Genomic DNA, 16,370 nt, shown 5'->3' with positions numbered 1-16,370 from the left:
GGTTCACAGGCCAGCACTCAATCCACTGAGCCACACCAGCCAGGGCTCGTAGTTATATATCTTTTTGTCTGTTTCAGGTAGAATAACTTCATTCAGTACTTCCTTCAATGCAGGTCTTGAGGTAAATTCCCTCAGCTTCTATATCTGGAAAAGTCTTTATTTCTCCTTCACATGTAAAGGATAACATTACTGGATATATTATTCCTGGCTGGTAATTTGTCTCTTTCAGTAATTTGAACATTTGATTCCACTCTCTCCTAGCATGTAGGATTTCTGTTAAAAAATTTAATGATAATCTAATGAGATTTCCTTTAAAGGTTACCCTGGCTGTCTTGATAATTCTTTCTTTATCATTAATTTTTGACAGTTTTAATACAATGTGCCTTGGAGAAAGCCTTTTTGGATTGAGATAATTAGGTGTACACTTTGCTTTTGGGATTCAAGGATGTAGCTCTTGCCATAGGTTTGAGTTCTCATCAACTGTTTGAATAGGCTCTCTGTGCCCTTCTCCCTCTCTTCTCCTTCTGGTATACCCATTGTTCTTATATTGCTCTCTCCGATGAAGTCAGGTGGTTCTCACAGAGTTCTTTCATTTACTTTACTCCCAAGTCTCTACCTTAAATACTACTAATTCTTTCCACCATCTGCACAGCTCTGTTTCTAAGCTCCCTAGTTCATTCTTCATCTCTTTTATTGAGCTCTTCAGCTCCAAAATTTCTATTGGTTACTTTTTAAAGTGTCAGTCTCTTTGGTAAAGTACTTCATTTACTCACTGATTTTATTTCCATGTTCATTAAACTGCCTATATGAGTTTTCTTGTATCTTGTTGAGTTTTTTCAGAACTGCAATCTTGAATTCCCTGTCATTTAAATCACATATTTCCATGTGTATAAGTTTATTTTCTGGAGATTTTTCCTTTTCTTTTTGAGCTGCCTTGTTACCTTGGTTATTCATGGTACTTGATGGATTATTTCTCCGCCCAGGCATTTATGGCAATGAAATCTTTTTTTTTTTTTAAGAGGAACAATTTTCTATTTAAGTTAAGAGTCTTTGTTTTCCAGTAGGTGGCGTAGAAGCACAAGTTTTTATTTTCTCTTGCACTGCTCTGGCTTCTAGAATATCTGTAGGTCTGGTGGAAAAAAAAACCCTGCATTCCCTAGGGAGGTGGGCATCTCCTCTGTGACCAGGTCTCCTCTTCGACCAGGTCACCTCAGTCTCAGAACACTACTTGTGTTGGGGGCATGTGGTGCATGATGGGGTTCTGAGCCCGTGAAATCCCAGTGCTGCCCCCTGTAACCAGATGCTGCCAGACAGTGCCCCAAGTGTCCCAGGATGCCCCCACCTCCAAGTTCAGGTATAATGGGTAGGGGGTGGGCTGGGCTGGCAGAATGTTCTCTTCTCAACAATGGCGACTGCCAACTCTGAGCTGCCATACCTCTCTTTCCGTCCACGACCCCCGCCCTTCACAGGGACCAGCCACAGCATGAGCCCATTGCTCAGTGAGGAGCTCATCTGCCTCTCCAGTTCTCAGAGTTGCAAACAATGTGCTCTGCCCGCTACTCACTGCCACAGCTTCTACTGGGCCCCAGACTCTGAAAGGATGAGGAAAGGCAGCCAGACTCCGAGGTTTTCTTTTCTGCCTGGCAATGGTGTCTGCTAGATTACGGGTGCCACACCTCTGTGTTCCATCTCCGCTCCAGTCACCAGGTTCAGCCACAGCATGTGCTGACCACTCAGGCAGGAATGCTGATTCTACCTCTCTGCTCTATAAGGCTGCAGAGTACACACTGCAGCCTGATTCTTCTCCTCTCCCAAGACTCACAGTGCACTCCAGACTGTGTCTCTTGCGCCCATCTAGGCTCTTCCCCTATCCTTCCTCCCCTGCTCACTGCAAGTGGGCCATGTTCTGAGTTTCAAGGTGTGGATCTCTCAGATGTGTTTGTGTGTTGAACTACGGCCATTCAACTTGAAACTTTAAGGGAGAGACCAGGGGGTCTGCCATGCTTCCAATATCACTTCAACAGTTGACTTATTTTTTTCTTGTGCATTTGTTCCCTTTTTCTTTTTATAATACAAATAGTACATATATTTTTTTACCCAGCCCTTGCCCCCCAATAGTACATATCATTTTTTTAAAGATTTATGTATTTACCTATTTATTTTTAGAGAGAGGGGAAGACAGAGAGAAAGAGAGGGAGAGAAGCATCAATGTGTGGTTGCCTTTCACACACCCCCGACTAGGGACCTGACTCACAATCCAGGCATGTGCACTGACTGGAAATCGAACCTATGACCCTTTGGTTCATAGGCTGGCACTAAATCCTTTCAGCCACATCAGCCAGGGCAGTACATATAATTTTTTAATAAAAAAAAAGTTTAATGAAAAAACTTTATTAATACAAAAATGTCAATAAATGCAAATTTTAAGACAACAAGAAGCAAAAATTTATCTTCTTAACAGTAATTGTATATGGTACAACTATGGGTACTATTTTCTTTATTAAAGATAAAAAATATTTTTAAACTTATTTCCTGTTTTGACTATAAGAACTGCAAAATATATGTTAAGCTAGGCCAACACATAAGAGAAATCTAGGAATGATGGGTAAAACTCCAAATTCTGAGTTTTGAAAGTTAAAATTCACAAATACCCCCAATTGTTTATGTTGTTACTGCTAGATTTAGATGAATAATTTTTAGAATATATAATTTAATACATACCATAAACGTAGCCAACGCATGCCTGTTTCACTGCTGAATAAGGAATCTGTGCATCAGCTAAAGCCTTCATACCTATAAAAACAAAGGGGGTTTATCAAATAGTGCTTTAAGTATTTGTTTTAGATGAGTAAAAAGTAAATTTAGTTTTCCCAGAGTAGTAAATCTACTTCTGTGTAGCCTATGTTCAATCCAAATGGCAAATCCTTTATCAGATCATCTCAGATCTGTTGGGAACCACCCTGCCTGGTATCAGAAGCTGTAACCCCCACCTAGGCTAAGGCTAAGGGAACGCCCTTGGAACCGCAAGCCAGCAAGGAAACAAAAGCTTATCTCCCTGGCAGGAATGCCTCTTCTGCTGCTTCATTCATAACTGAACCCCAAAGCTTGGTCGGTTAGCCAAAGACGGGTAAGATTCCCCAAGGGGGGAACGATCTAAGACAGGCACAATCACGTAGGAGGCCCCCAAGAAAGGACTTTGGGGGCTACAGCAAAAGGGGGTGATGGACCCTCGCTCCTCGGCTTTGACATAGCCTGAGTTCTCATCGTCTGGGAGAAAATCTCCTTATCTCTTGGTTGCCTTAGTTCCCTTGCTCCACCTAAGCCTGAAACAATGACAGGGTGGTGCAGCTCTGTGCTGAAAAGGGAGGATTCCCCGGGTGATCAGGCCTAAGAAAGAACATGTAAATTACTGTGAAACCTTCTTTGTTTAGAATGCTCTCAGTTGAATGAGAAGGGTCCAAGGAGGAAGTTAGTTTGTTCCTCAAAGTCTTACAGCTGTTTTGACCCTGACTCAAAATAGGCCCTCAGACTTCCTTGTTACCTATTGTTTGATCCTTACTTCCTAGCAATGAGTAATGAGCTTTTACCTGAATTCTTATACAAAAGAAACCAATAAAAAGCCTCTCCGAGGGGGAATGGCGCGCTCTCCCCACCAGGGAAGGTGGCCAAGCGGCACCCTCCAGGAGAGAGGGTGGCCAAGGCGCTCCCCACGTGAGGAGTGGCCCTGCTGTTCCTATTCCCCCACAGGTCCTGGTTGTCTCTGTGTATGTTTTTCTCGAGTTTTGACGAGCCATCCGCAGCATTCCGTGATCACTGCTGGCCGGTGGTGACCCACGCATCACAGATCTCTCCTTTCGGAAGTAATCATTTCTTCCCATAAGGTACTGCCTCACTTCTTCATATCTCCTTTTTGATACTTAACACTTTCTGTCCTAGCTGTATACCTAACTGTAAATATATTAAATCCCAAGAGTCTTAAAGACCCTTAACGCAAGGTCCTTGCACTCATCACCTCTGTGGTCCTACTGCACATCTGGTGAGCAAAACTGGACAGAAGGGCCATACTGGGGGTGGACAGCGGGGGAAGCACTTGAGTGGTCATCTTACAGAGTCAGGATCAAGAGATGATCTTCTCCATGGAACAATAAATGTTCCAGTATGAAACATTTAAAACTCTAAGGATGCTATAAGGATGGCTCTAAGGATGCTATTTAAACTTACAAAAATTACCAATGGAGGAACTGAAAAATATAAAAATAAACTAGGAAGATGAAAGTGTAGGTTGAAGAGAAGGTGTGAGCCAAATCCTTACCCTGACCAGGGATCAAACTCACAACCTTGGCATATAAGGATGACACTCTAACCAACTGAGCCACCCAGCCAGGGCCTACTTTGAAATTTTTTAACTAAGAAGACATAATTAATTATGGGATTAGTTTAGTCAAACTAGTCATCTTTTCCTACTTAGCATATAAACAAAAATATTTCATGTATCAGTTATAATAATGCTGGCAAGATTAGATTAAGAAGGGCATTCTCATATACTGCTAGGGAGACTAATAATGTAGCCAGTCTGAAAAATAATTTAGCAAGTCTTGGGGAGAGGGGAGGGAATTTCAGGGAAAAAGGGGAAGGGTTTGCAGGAATAAGTATAAAGGATACATGGACACTAACAAGCATGGGGAGGGTGTAAACGGGAGGGAGGTGGGCTGGGATGGGGGTAAAAGGCAGAAAACTGTACTTGAACAACAATTAAAGACAAGACAAGACAAGAAAGGAAAAAAATTTGGCAAGTCTGAAAATTGTCATATATTTACTGTTCCAATGAATCTATTTCCAGGCTCTGTCCTCAAAAGTAACTAGAGATGAAATGAAATATCTATTTAGCAAGATGTTCAAATTCTTCTAAAATATCAAAAAGTTGCAAACCTAAATGTCCAAAAAAATCGTAAAATAAATATATCGTTAAAAAACTAATTTTTCTCAAACAATTTTTAGCAATAGGATAAATGCTCATGATGAAATAAGTTTAAAAATCCAGGAAGCAAATCTACATAGCATTATTATCCCATATAACCATATGGAAAACTACTATTGTAAAATAGAATACACTAAGATGTTAATAGTGATAGACATGGGTCACAAAATTTCGTTTTCATTATTATATAATTCTGTGTTCCAATAAAACACATGCATTGCTCTTATAATCAGTGGGAAAGACTGAGTTACATAAGGTAGAAGGTTCAGCCTGTGCTCTGTACCTCCTCTAAATGCCAATGGCATGTTGTACTTAGCACGGCCTACGCACCACCTGTGTAAACTTGCCTTCTGCTCCCTATCAAATGGGAAGAGCCTTGAGATCGGTATACCACCCTACTCCTTCCCAGTCCTCAAGATGCACTCACTAGTATTCGTTGAACATTTCCTCTAACATCAGGTTTTCTGTGTATACTTTCCGATTGAAACGACTGTTAAATAAAAAGGTTTTAAAGAGATGAGAAGACAAAGAAAGCACAGAAGTTAACTGTCTGAGTTACGTGGCATTGCCATACCACTCAAACAAGTGTTGTTTGTATCTTAGGTGCAAAAAAATCCTAACCTTTCTCTGAGGGAAAGAAGGATGAGGAATGTGTGAAGAGCAGAATTCTCTAAATAATGGAAGTTGACAGAGCACATCTCTGCTGGCTGCGCTCTTCTCCACTCTATGCATCTGGGAAATGACAGGAAAGAAAATGGTAGCTGACACTCCCACCCCTCCGCCTAAAACCAGTTTGGAGAATTAGAGGGTAAGACGTCTGGATCTACTGTTCCATGAAACCACCCCCTGCCACATCACCAGTCTACACATAAGTCCAGAGAGAGCAGACTGTAAAACCAGTTACAGAATCTTCAGAGGTTTCCCCAAGGCTGTGCCTGAACACACGTTAAACCAAACATGACTGGCGCAGTCTGAAGGCGCACGTACGGCACCTAAGGCAATGTCGGACAGGTGAGTGGAATCATCCACTTGTGCTTCTCATTTCCCTAAATTCTTTTTTTTTTTTTTAAGATTTTATTTATTTATTTTTAGGGAGGAAGCGGGGGGAGAGAGAGACAGAGAGACAGACATCAATGTGCGGTTGCTGGGGGTTATGGCCTGCAACCCAGGAATGTACCTTGGCTGGGAATCGAACCTGGGACACTTTGGTTCCCAGCCTGCGCTCAATCCACTGAGCTACGCCAGCCAGGATCATTTCCCTAAATTCTTGGAACCAACGGGTATTTTTAAAAGCAAAGCTAAGTTCTAAAAGCTTATTCTACATTACATTTCCTTTACTAAGTGAAGCTTATTTTCCTAATTACACTTAGACGAGAATTTTAAGCAGTAAACAAAGTCAATCGGGCCAAATTTCTTAACAGTTGATCCCCACAGTTAATTTCAAACTGCATAACTTCAGCTCAACATTACCATTTGTAATCAAAATATTATATTCACATATTACTAAAGTAACCACAAAATTATTAGCTAAATAAAAGAAATGGAACAAAAACGTATAGAAAGAACTGTGTAAAGCTTCTCCCATCTCAGAGAAAGGCAAAAGCTATTTGAAGATATCAGTCAAGAGAATGTTCAGCAACATAAAAGATAAACATTACATGAAAAATGTCCACCCAGAAGATCAAAATCAATTAATTAAATCTCATGAACCTTCTTTTTGGGGAACAGAGATGCTCTGATTTCATGTACACTAATATCTGAATACTGAGAGTTGAAACAAAATCCAAATATACAGACACTAGATACTAGGTACCGATGGAGCCATGGAGGATTATTTAATGAATAACCCCAATAACTCTTTCTGGGTTGCCTGGCAACAAGCCAGCAGGAACAGGATGGGTCTGGGAGATTTCCCAGGAGGAGGACTGTATCTAACAACTTCATGGGGCCAAGGAGCTCTCCAGGTCCCCACGTGCTGGGAAGCTGGTATTTTCTAGCACTCCCAAACAACTGACACCTGAGTCTAAAACGTTTATTTCCACCACGCAGAGAAACTACTGTGCTTGTCCTTTTTTTAAGAGAGAACAACAGAATTCGGATCCACAGTTCAGCCAGCAGCAGCCTGGCCCAAGCAAGTGGCTCTGAAGACTGCCCAGGGAACATGGACCACACACCTTGAACCCTCTTCTCTTGAGTTCCAGCCCACTATTGTTCACCCAAGTTCTCTGCTGAACACTCGCAAGAGTACACATCAACAAACTGCGTCACCTCATTTAGTCACACATGCGCCTAGTAACAGAAAAAGAATTCTCTACATTGGCTCAGTCAAGTGAAGAGAGGAAAACCACCATATAGGTATTTAATACATTTTGAATGTGATTATCCCTTTTCTAGGAATGGAAGACACCAATTTTGTCATATCTCCTAGAATCAAATTATCCCTTTTAGTGAACCTACCTTTCTCTCCCACAGAGCCCTTTGTTGTCCCAACAACAACTGGATAGCACATAAATTCACGGGCCACTGTCTGCTCTGGCTATCTAGCTAAGAACGCCCAAGCTCTTTTCCCCATCTCCTTCCTAGTGAGCTGTTGGGAACCACCCTGCCTGGTATCAGAAGCTGTAACCCCCACCTAGGCTAAGGCTAAGGGAACGCCCTTGGAACCGCAAGCCAGCAAGGAGACAAAAGCTTATCTCCCTGGCAGGAATGCTGCTTCTGCTGCTTTATTCATAACTGAACCCCAAAAAGCTTGGTCGGTTAGCCAAAGACGGGTAAGGTTCCCCAACGGGGGAACGATCTAAGACAGGCACGATCACGTGGGAGGCCCCCTAAAAGGACTTTGTGGGCTGCAGCAAAAGGGGGTGATGGACCCTCGCTCCTCGGCTTTGACATAGCCTGAGTTCTCATCATCTGGGAGAAAATCTCCTTATCTCTTGGTTGCCTTAGTTCCCTTGCTCCAGCTAAGCCTGTGCTGAAAAGGGCGGATTCCCCGGGTGATCAGGCCTAAGAAAGAACATGTAAATTACTGTGAAACCTTCTTTGTTTAGAATGCTCTCAGTTGAATGAGAAGGGTCCAAGGAGGAAGTTAGCTTGTTCCTCAAAGTCTTACAGCTTTTTGACCCTGACTCAAAATAGACCCTCAGACTTCCTTGTTTTCTATGGTTCCTTACTTCCTCGTAATGAGTACTGTACTTTACCTGAATTATTATGCAAAATGAGCCCAATAAAAGCAGGTTTAGACAGTAAATCGGCGCGCTCCCCACTAGAGGGGGTGGCCATTCTGTCCCTACTTCTCCATAGAAACTAGTCTGTCTCTGTGCATGTTTTTTCTCGCGTGTTTTGACGAGCCATCCAAAGCGTTCCCTTATCACTGCTGGCCGGTGACCCACGCATCAGTGAGCCACTGGGCAATAGCCTGTTAAGGTTCTTCTTTTTTTTGGGGGGGGGGGAGTCATAAGACTGCTCCACAATCAAGACAGATCCCACAATAAACTACAATGTTCAAAGATCTAAATATTCTATATTACCTGCTTCTTTTGCCAAGTCAGGGTAGTCTTTTGAATCCTTAACTTCAGGCTTCGTGAACTAGAAATATAGAAGACAATAAATAGAAACAAGTTTAGTTACCTTCCCTCACTACAGAGCATCACAGAAACTCATTCATTCAAATAAAAACATGTTGAACACCTAGCACATTCCTGGGTTCTGATAATGGACACATGTTTTCATTTATTTGTCCAAACAACAACACCAAGGGTGAACCCTGATGTAAACTAGGGAGTTGGAATGATAATGATGTGCCCACGCAGTCCGACTGTAACAAAGGTACAGAGTGGTTCTGGTGCAGATTACTGATGGATGAAGCTGAGCATGTGTAGGGACAGGGAGCACGTGAAACTATTTTTCACTCAATTTTGCTGTGAACATAAGACTTCTTTGAAAAACAGGCCATGGAGATGCCACCACTGCCTCAGATCCTCCCCCATGGTCAACTTTCATACTCTGAGCACTAGGGACAAAAGGATTTGGTTACAAAAGTTCCTGCTTTTACAGAATTTTTCTAGGATTTATGTGCCAAGGTGGTGACTTCACACCCCACAATGGCACAGGTGACAACTCCACCTACGGGGAGAAATGTGATGATGAGAATTTCACCCTGAAGCACACAGGTCCTGGCATCTTCTCCATGGCAAATGCTGGACCCAACACAAATGGTTCCCAGTTTTGAATCTGCACTGCCAAGACCAAGTGGCTGGATGGCAAGCAGGTAGTCATTTGGCCAGGTGAAAAATAGCACATCTGTCATGATGGCTATGGAGCGCTGTGGGCCCAGGAAGCCAAGACCACCAATCTCCATGACGGACTGTGGACAACTCTAATACATTTGACTTGTGTTTTATCTGAACCACCAGACCATTCCTTCCACAGCTCAAGAGCGTACCCTTCACCCTTATCTGCTTATGATGTTCTCTAATCTTCGTGCTTTCGCCACAGTTCAGTGGGTTCCATATTCTCCTTACCCCTTCCAAGTCTAGCTAGATTGCAGAATAAAGTTTATGAAGTACAAACTAACCAAAAAAAGAAATAAAAATAAAGCCCTACTTGAAAACAGAGAGCAGGAGACTGGGATGAGAAGACTTGTATTTCAGATCCCTCTGGATGCAATGTGGAGAAATGAATAAAGGGAGAAAGGCTGGAGACAATGGGACCAAATGGCATGACTCTGAACAGTCCAGGTGAGAGCTGACTACCACGGCAGCACAGCGCAGGAAAAGGACAGAGCCTTAAGAAGCATAAAGTCTACCAAACTTGGTGACTGATTAGATAAAGTAGAGTGCTTTGCTGGTCAGTGCTTGTGATAAAGAGAAACGACTTTCAAAAACTTCTGACTGCAAACCACAAGAAGATACATATTACAACATGACTAGGCATCCACATACAGGCCTCCCTTGGTACCCACAATTGTTTCTAGCACCCCTGCCCCCACACAGATACCAAAATCCACAGATGCTCAAGTCCCTTACATAAAACAGTGCTGTGTTTGCATATAACCTACGCACATCCTCCTGCATACTTTAAATCATCTGTAGATTACTTATAATACTTAATATAACATAAATGCTAGGTAAATAATTGTTATGTTGTATTGTTTAGGGAATATGACCCCGAAAATCTGTACATGTTCAGTACAAACACACCCATCATAACCATCATAGGCCTAACGACAGAGTACACGTCAACTACAAGATAACATTTTAGGGGGAATATTTTTGATCTGCAGAACCCACAGATGTGGAGGACCAACTGTATATTCACATATAATTAAAGCAAAAATTTCATGAAATACTTATCCTTGTTATATTGGTACAATATTTTCTAATTTTTTTTTAATGCTAGAGGCAACCTTCTAAATTGATTTCATGACCTCCAATTTGAAAAATTGTATAGATACTTAACTTAAATGCCGTACTTCATTGTGGTGCCAAAATGCATCTATTAAGCTGAACCAAACCAAAATATTTAACATTTATTCCTGTCTCTGACCCATTACAATTCTTCATAATTCCCTAATTCACCATCTAACAGTTGACTATTTTCCTTTTATTTATTCCTCAGTTCACTAAGTCACAATCAGAGCATTTACAGCAAGCACTTACGATGAAGAGTACTGTGCTACCCTGGCTGGTGTAGCTCAGTGGATTGAGCACCAGCCTGAGAACCAAAGGGTCGCCAGTTTGATTCCCAGTCAGGGCACATGCCTGTGCTGTAGGTCAGGTCCCCGGCAGGGGGCACGTGAGAGGCAACCACACATTGTTGTTTCTCTCCCTGTCTTCCTCCCTCCCTTCCCCCTCTCTAAAAATAAATAAAATAAAATCTTAAAAAAAAAAAAGGAGTACTGTGCTAAGCTCTAACAAGTATATCCATTAAATATTAAATTATCAGCCATAAAGCCCTGGCTGGCGTAGATCAGTGGATTGAGCGCAGGCTGGGAACCAAAGTGTCCCAGGTTCGATTCCCAGCCAGGGTACATTCCTGGGTTGCAGGCCATAACCCCCAGCAACCACACATTGATGTTTCTCTCTCTCTCTCTCTCTCTCTCTCTCTCTCTCCCTCCCTTCCCTCCCTAGAATAGATAAAATCTTAAAAAAAAAGAAGAGTTAAAAAAAATTATCAGCCATATAGTGAAATAATGTCACATCCCCATTTCTTACTGAAATCAGGGCAATTTTTTTAAAAATTAGGCAGAAGTCAGAAAGATTCAAAATTTGGAGAGAAATCTGACACAAAAGAAAGTTCTCCACTGCTGAACTGGAGGGACCATGGGGCAAGGACACCAGCTCCTAGAGGAGCTAAGAGTGACCCCAGACCAACAGCCAGCAAAAAAATGGAAACCTTATCCTCCAGTTTTTTTTTTTAAAAAAAAAGGAGGAATCAGCCCTGGCTGGTGTGGCTCAATGGATTGAGTCCCAGCCTGTGAATCAAAGGCTCACCAGTGTGATTTCCAGTCAGGGCACATGCCTGGTTGTGGGCCAGGTCCCCAGTAAGGGGGCATGTGAGAGACAACCACACACTGATGTTTCTCTCTCTCTCCCCCTTCCCCTCTCTCTAAAAATCAATAAATAAAAACTTAAAAAAAAAAGGATGGATCATTTGCAAGGAAATAAATTTTGCCAATAAAAGGGATGGGCTTGGAAGAGAAGGCCAAGTGCTCCAGAGGAGAATGCAGCCGAGCTGAACCCTGCTTGCAGGCTAGGGAAACCCTGAGCAGAGACCCCCGCCACATCATCCCATATTGCTAACCTATAAAACTGTGAAATATAAACGGATGTTGTTTTAAGCTACCAATTTGCAGTAATTGATTATAGAGCAACATAAAACTAATATGTTCATTGACTAAAAAAAGTAGGCAAATAAAGACATACATTATTCCTTCAAAATTAAAAAAATCATGTTTAGGTGGAAACTACCAAATGTTAATTAACAGAAGATTGGATAAATTGTGTTATGTTGACCAACATGGACATTATGTCCATGAGAATGAACAATCTATAACTACACGTAAAATTACGGAAGAATCTCACAAACATAATGTTGAACAAAAGAGCCAGAACTAATCTAGGAAATTAAAGGTCAGAAGTTAGGATAATGGTTAAGCCTTTTCTGGCAAGGAGTCAGTGACTGGATGAGGGCAGAAGGGCAATTTCTGAGGTGCTGGTAATGTTCTATTTTCTTTTGTTTTTATTTTCTTAAGCAAAGAAATGCCAAAAGTATCATAAGGCTTATAATAAAAAAGAACAATCTTGTTTCATTACTCCCCACCCACTGGTCTTACTTGCTCCCAAAATATCTACTTTCAATTCTTTTAGCTATTTGTTCTTTTATACAATGCCATGTTTCTAAATATCCTTATGACATTACTTCTTTACTAGTTTAAGAAATCATCTAATGATATCCAATAAGGAACCCACCCAGTCAAAACCTACCAGTGGAGCTTAAACTTTTATCTGACAAATTTCTCCCTCTTCATCAAACCCTAGGCAAAGTTAAAAAAAATAATAATAATCAAGCCCAGAGGGAAGTCCATTGACCCAGTAAGAATATTGATGAAGCTGCTCTCCATATTCCCAATTTCTTCCCTCAGGAGTGTAACTAACACCTCCCATACCTTCACCTCCCAACTGGAGGAAAAGATCCGCCTACTTCCCAAAAGGCTGGGAAGCTCTTTCTGTGTGCTTTTCTATATAACCAATATAATCAAACATTCAACAGCCAATAAAGGATCTAACTGCACTGATACCAAAATGTAGGTTTTACTACTACCTTCATTAGAAGTCCCTTCTCCCATGAAACAATAATCTCCAAATATGTTTTATAATGCCTTAGTTGATATATATGTACATGTTTTTACTGAATTGTGATCGTAGCCTATTGGTAAGATGATAAAAGTTTTAAGGATGTTTTCTCAGAAAAAGAACTCCTCCTAGAAGCTCTCTTTCACAATGCATACCCATTTAGTATTGTTCAACTACCATTCATTGAACCTCCTCAGGCACCAGGTACTTTCGGTGAGCTAGGGGTATACCATCAATTAAACATGGTACTCCCCTTGGAGGAGCTTACGTGCTAAGGAAGAATGTATGCAAACAGAATTTGAGCATAACATAATGAGACAGAGTTAAGTGCAGGGGCTCTATGTTAAAGTCAGGAGGACCGGAGGCTGCTTGGAGAAGGTCTAAACAGATCTCTGAAAAATGCAATGAAGTCAAACAGTTTAAGTAGTGAGAACAACAGAAGCAAAGTAACAGAGGCATAGAACAGAGTGTACAGTGAAACTAAAAGCAGTTGGGCATTACTAGAACATGGGGTGTGAGTGTGTCAAGAAATAAGACCGTAGGAGTCTCCCACCTCCTAGTACCAAGCAGAGTAGCACTTAAGGAACAGAAATGAGGTTGGAAGATCCAGAAAAATCTTGTGCAAGACAATGAGCATCACTAATGTTTCCCTCCCTCATCCATACTTTGTTGGATCCATTCGAAGACCCCCTGTGGATCTTTGAAACCACAGAGAGTACCTAACCCTATATATTTTTTTTCCTACACATACACACCATGATGAAGTTTAATTTATAAATTAGGAACAATAATAAAATAGAAAAAGTGTAACAATATACTGTAATAAAAGTCACACAATTGTGACCTCTCTCTCTGATAACCCAGATGGCTACTAAGTGAGTAACGGTGGGTAATGCATACAGGGCACATACCGCACAGATATGTGGACAAGGGGGTGATTTCACGTCCCAGGGTGGATGGAGTGGGATGGTGAGAGACTTCATCACGCTACTCAGAACGGCGTGCAATTTAAAACTTACGAATTGTTTATTTTCCATTTACTACTTAATAATTTAATTGTAATTTTCCATTTAATATTTTCAAGTGGTTGACTGCAGATACGCGAACCCGCAGATAAGAGGGAACTACTATATTCCCAGGAGTGCAGAGCTAGTGGCATTCACAACCTGTTTCCCTTCTGGGAGTGAAGCGGCCCTTGCCTCCTTTGAAGGTCCATTCGAATCAAAGGAGATGTGGATTTCAGGTTATGCTGGGGTGTCCTTCACAAACTCTGACCCCGAGAGGAAAAGGAAGAACAGGAAATGGCCACAGGAAACACCCCGCCCCAGACACAAGCCTTAAGATAGTCTACATCACAACCCGCCCCAATCGCCTCTCGGATGCCCCCAGGGCCAAAGTCTGGAGACCATGGGATGTCCCCAGTGCCCTCAAGGTTAGGAGGAAGGACCCACGGACAGTGTCAGACCCCCACTCTGCATCGGGCCGCCCCCCCCCCACGAGCCGCCCCCCCCCCCCGTTTGGCGATAACATTTGGAGCCCCGGTCTCACCCTGACGGCGCGGGGCGGAAGCCCGCTTAGGGGCGACTACTGCCGTGTTTACCTTGGTCATCCCAACCCCCACCACGAACACCCGGCGGCGCGGGGGCCGAGACTGTAGGGAGGTGAGAGGCATGGCTCTGAGTGTGCAGGCAGGGCTCCGGCCGGTCTAGCAGACACCCAGGCGCCCGCACCACAGCAGAAGATGCCAGAGCAGTCCGCCGGGGGTGGGGCCAGGAACCCGCTGGCTGAGCCTGCGCAGAGGTGCTGGCACGCCCACGCTTTGGGGACCGGGAGTGTTACATAGCTTGTTTTGTTTTGTTTTGTTTTGTTTTGTTTTGTTTTGTTTTGTTTTGTTTTGTTTTAGAGAGTGAGAGGGAGTCCTGTGTTAAAGTTCAGGAGAGTGAAGCAGGGATAGGGTTAGGATAGAAAGAGCAACAGGATAGAGCTTAGATGGCGCTGCTTTGGCTCCCTACAAATGTTACAAGAAATGAGCCTTGGTGGAGCAGCTGAGACTGCAAAGTCGGAGAAAAGGGGACGTTGGAGACATTCCCCAGAAGAGCTGCCAGTGCCCTTGCTGCCCTGGCTGCAAGTCGCCATGGGGGCCCCTACAGTTTAGGAGACACATGCCTGAGAGGGAAGAAACGCGTGGACGTGCTCCCAGGAGGGAGAGCGCTGTTACGTAGCTCTTTGTAGACAGATATGGTCAATGTTATCTCATTTTTAAAATATTTCATTTCATTGTGGCATTGTCTACATTCGTGGACTTCACTTCCTCACCTCCCATATACATCTCAACTCATCTCAATTTTATGCTCAATAACTGGATTGTAAAAATATTTGTGAATGTGAATCCCTTGTGTGGATAAAAACGGGGCCACACACTAAAACTGACAAGGTCAGGGACGGCCTACATGACAGGCCTTAGGAACTCTAGAGACAGAAAGTAACCACATGGGATGGTCTGAACATAAAGATTCCTAAGTAAAAATGTGTCCTGCTCTGGCTGGTGTGGCTAAGTGGATTGAGCACCAGCCTGCCAACCTAAAGGTTAGATTCCAGTCAGACCACATGCCTGGGTTGCAAGCGGCTCAGGTTCCCTGTTGGGGGCATGGGAGAGGCAACTGATCAATATATCTCTCACACATAGATGTTGCTCTCCCTCGCTCCCATCTCTCTAAAATAAATAAACTATTTTAAAGTATAAATAAATAAATAAATGTGGGTCCTAGCGCATAGTCATGTCCTAGGCCAGTATCTTCCTTGACAAAGGTCCATCTTTACCTTAACAGAGCCAGCCTTCCTATTGCCTTCTTTTTAAATCTATGATAACCTACCTTTGGAATGTCAGAGTAATCCCCTTTTTTCCAGACACCCTCCCCCCCACCCAAACTCTCACCTCTGCGTGAGACCAGAGCCTGAACCCCTCATTGTCTTTTTCTTGCCCAAATACCATCTCTATGTGCTATAAACATTAACTGTTAACTATCCTGCACCCACTGGAAGGTTAGAAATGTCCAAACCTATACAGAATGTTTATGAGTTTATTTGAGCCAAACAGACAACAGTTGCTGGGAAGCAAAAATTGCAACAGATTGAGAAAGTGCTCCAGAGAATGGTGGTTTTACCGCTTATGTTGTCTGTCAGAATCAAAGGAGAAGACACAAAATCCATCAGTGGTAGATTAGGGGGGTGGGAGAAAGTACAGTGAAGACACCTTTGAGATTGGATAAAAATGGAGAGACCTGGACTCCTTTGACATCGGTGGGTGTAGCACAGCTGACAGCATTTACCGCACCCAGAGAAGGTATTCGGGCAGTAAGATAACAATGAAGGGTTTGTGGTCTCCTGCTCCGGCAGGAATTTGTGCCCTGAGGTTGTCTGGAGAAAGGAGGCTTACTCTGACATTCCAAAGGTAGGTTATTATAGATTCAAAAATAAGACAGTAGATAGGCTGGCTCCATGAAGATAAAGATGGACCTTTGTCAAGGAAGATACTGACC

The 16,370-nt window shown here is 42.7% G+C and overlaps 1 protein-coding gene across 2 annotated transcripts in view; it reads right to left on the bottom strand.

The window, feature by feature from the left end:
* SCP2 (sterol carrier protein 2) overlaps positions 1 to 14,614 on the bottom strand; it is a 109,203-nt gene extending 94,589 nt beyond the window's left edge. The window contains exons 1-3 of one of the 2 annotated variants that reach the window (XM_028512511.2): positions 14,432 to 14,614; positions 8,506 to 8,563; positions 2,722 to 2,793 (exon numbers count right to left, since the gene is read on the bottom strand). In XM_028512511.2, coding sequence (XP_028368312.1) covers positions 2,722 to 2,793; positions 8,506 to 8,563; positions 14,432 to 14,503 — 202 coding nt within the window. In that variant the 5' untranslated portion in view covers positions 14,504 to 14,614. Of the gene's footprint in view, positions 1 to 2,721; positions 2,794 to 8,505; positions 8,564 to 14,379 lie in introns of both variants that reach the window. The other variant, XM_028512512.2, reaches the window with a different exon arrangement.
* Positions 14,615 to 16,370: the final 1,756 nt, after the last annotated feature.

Source organism: Phyllostomus discolor, chromosome 5 (genome assembly GCF_004126475.2).
Source record: "Phyllostomus discolor isolate MPI-MPIP mPhyDis1 chromosome 5, mPhyDis1.pri.v3, whole genome shotgun sequence".
Lineage (NCBI taxonomy): Eukaryota > Metazoa > Chordata > Mammalia > Chiroptera > Phyllostomidae > Phyllostomus > Phyllostomus discolor.
The sequence above is the reverse complement of the archived record's forward strand: the minus strand, read 5'-3'. Positions and strand labels throughout refer to the sequence as shown.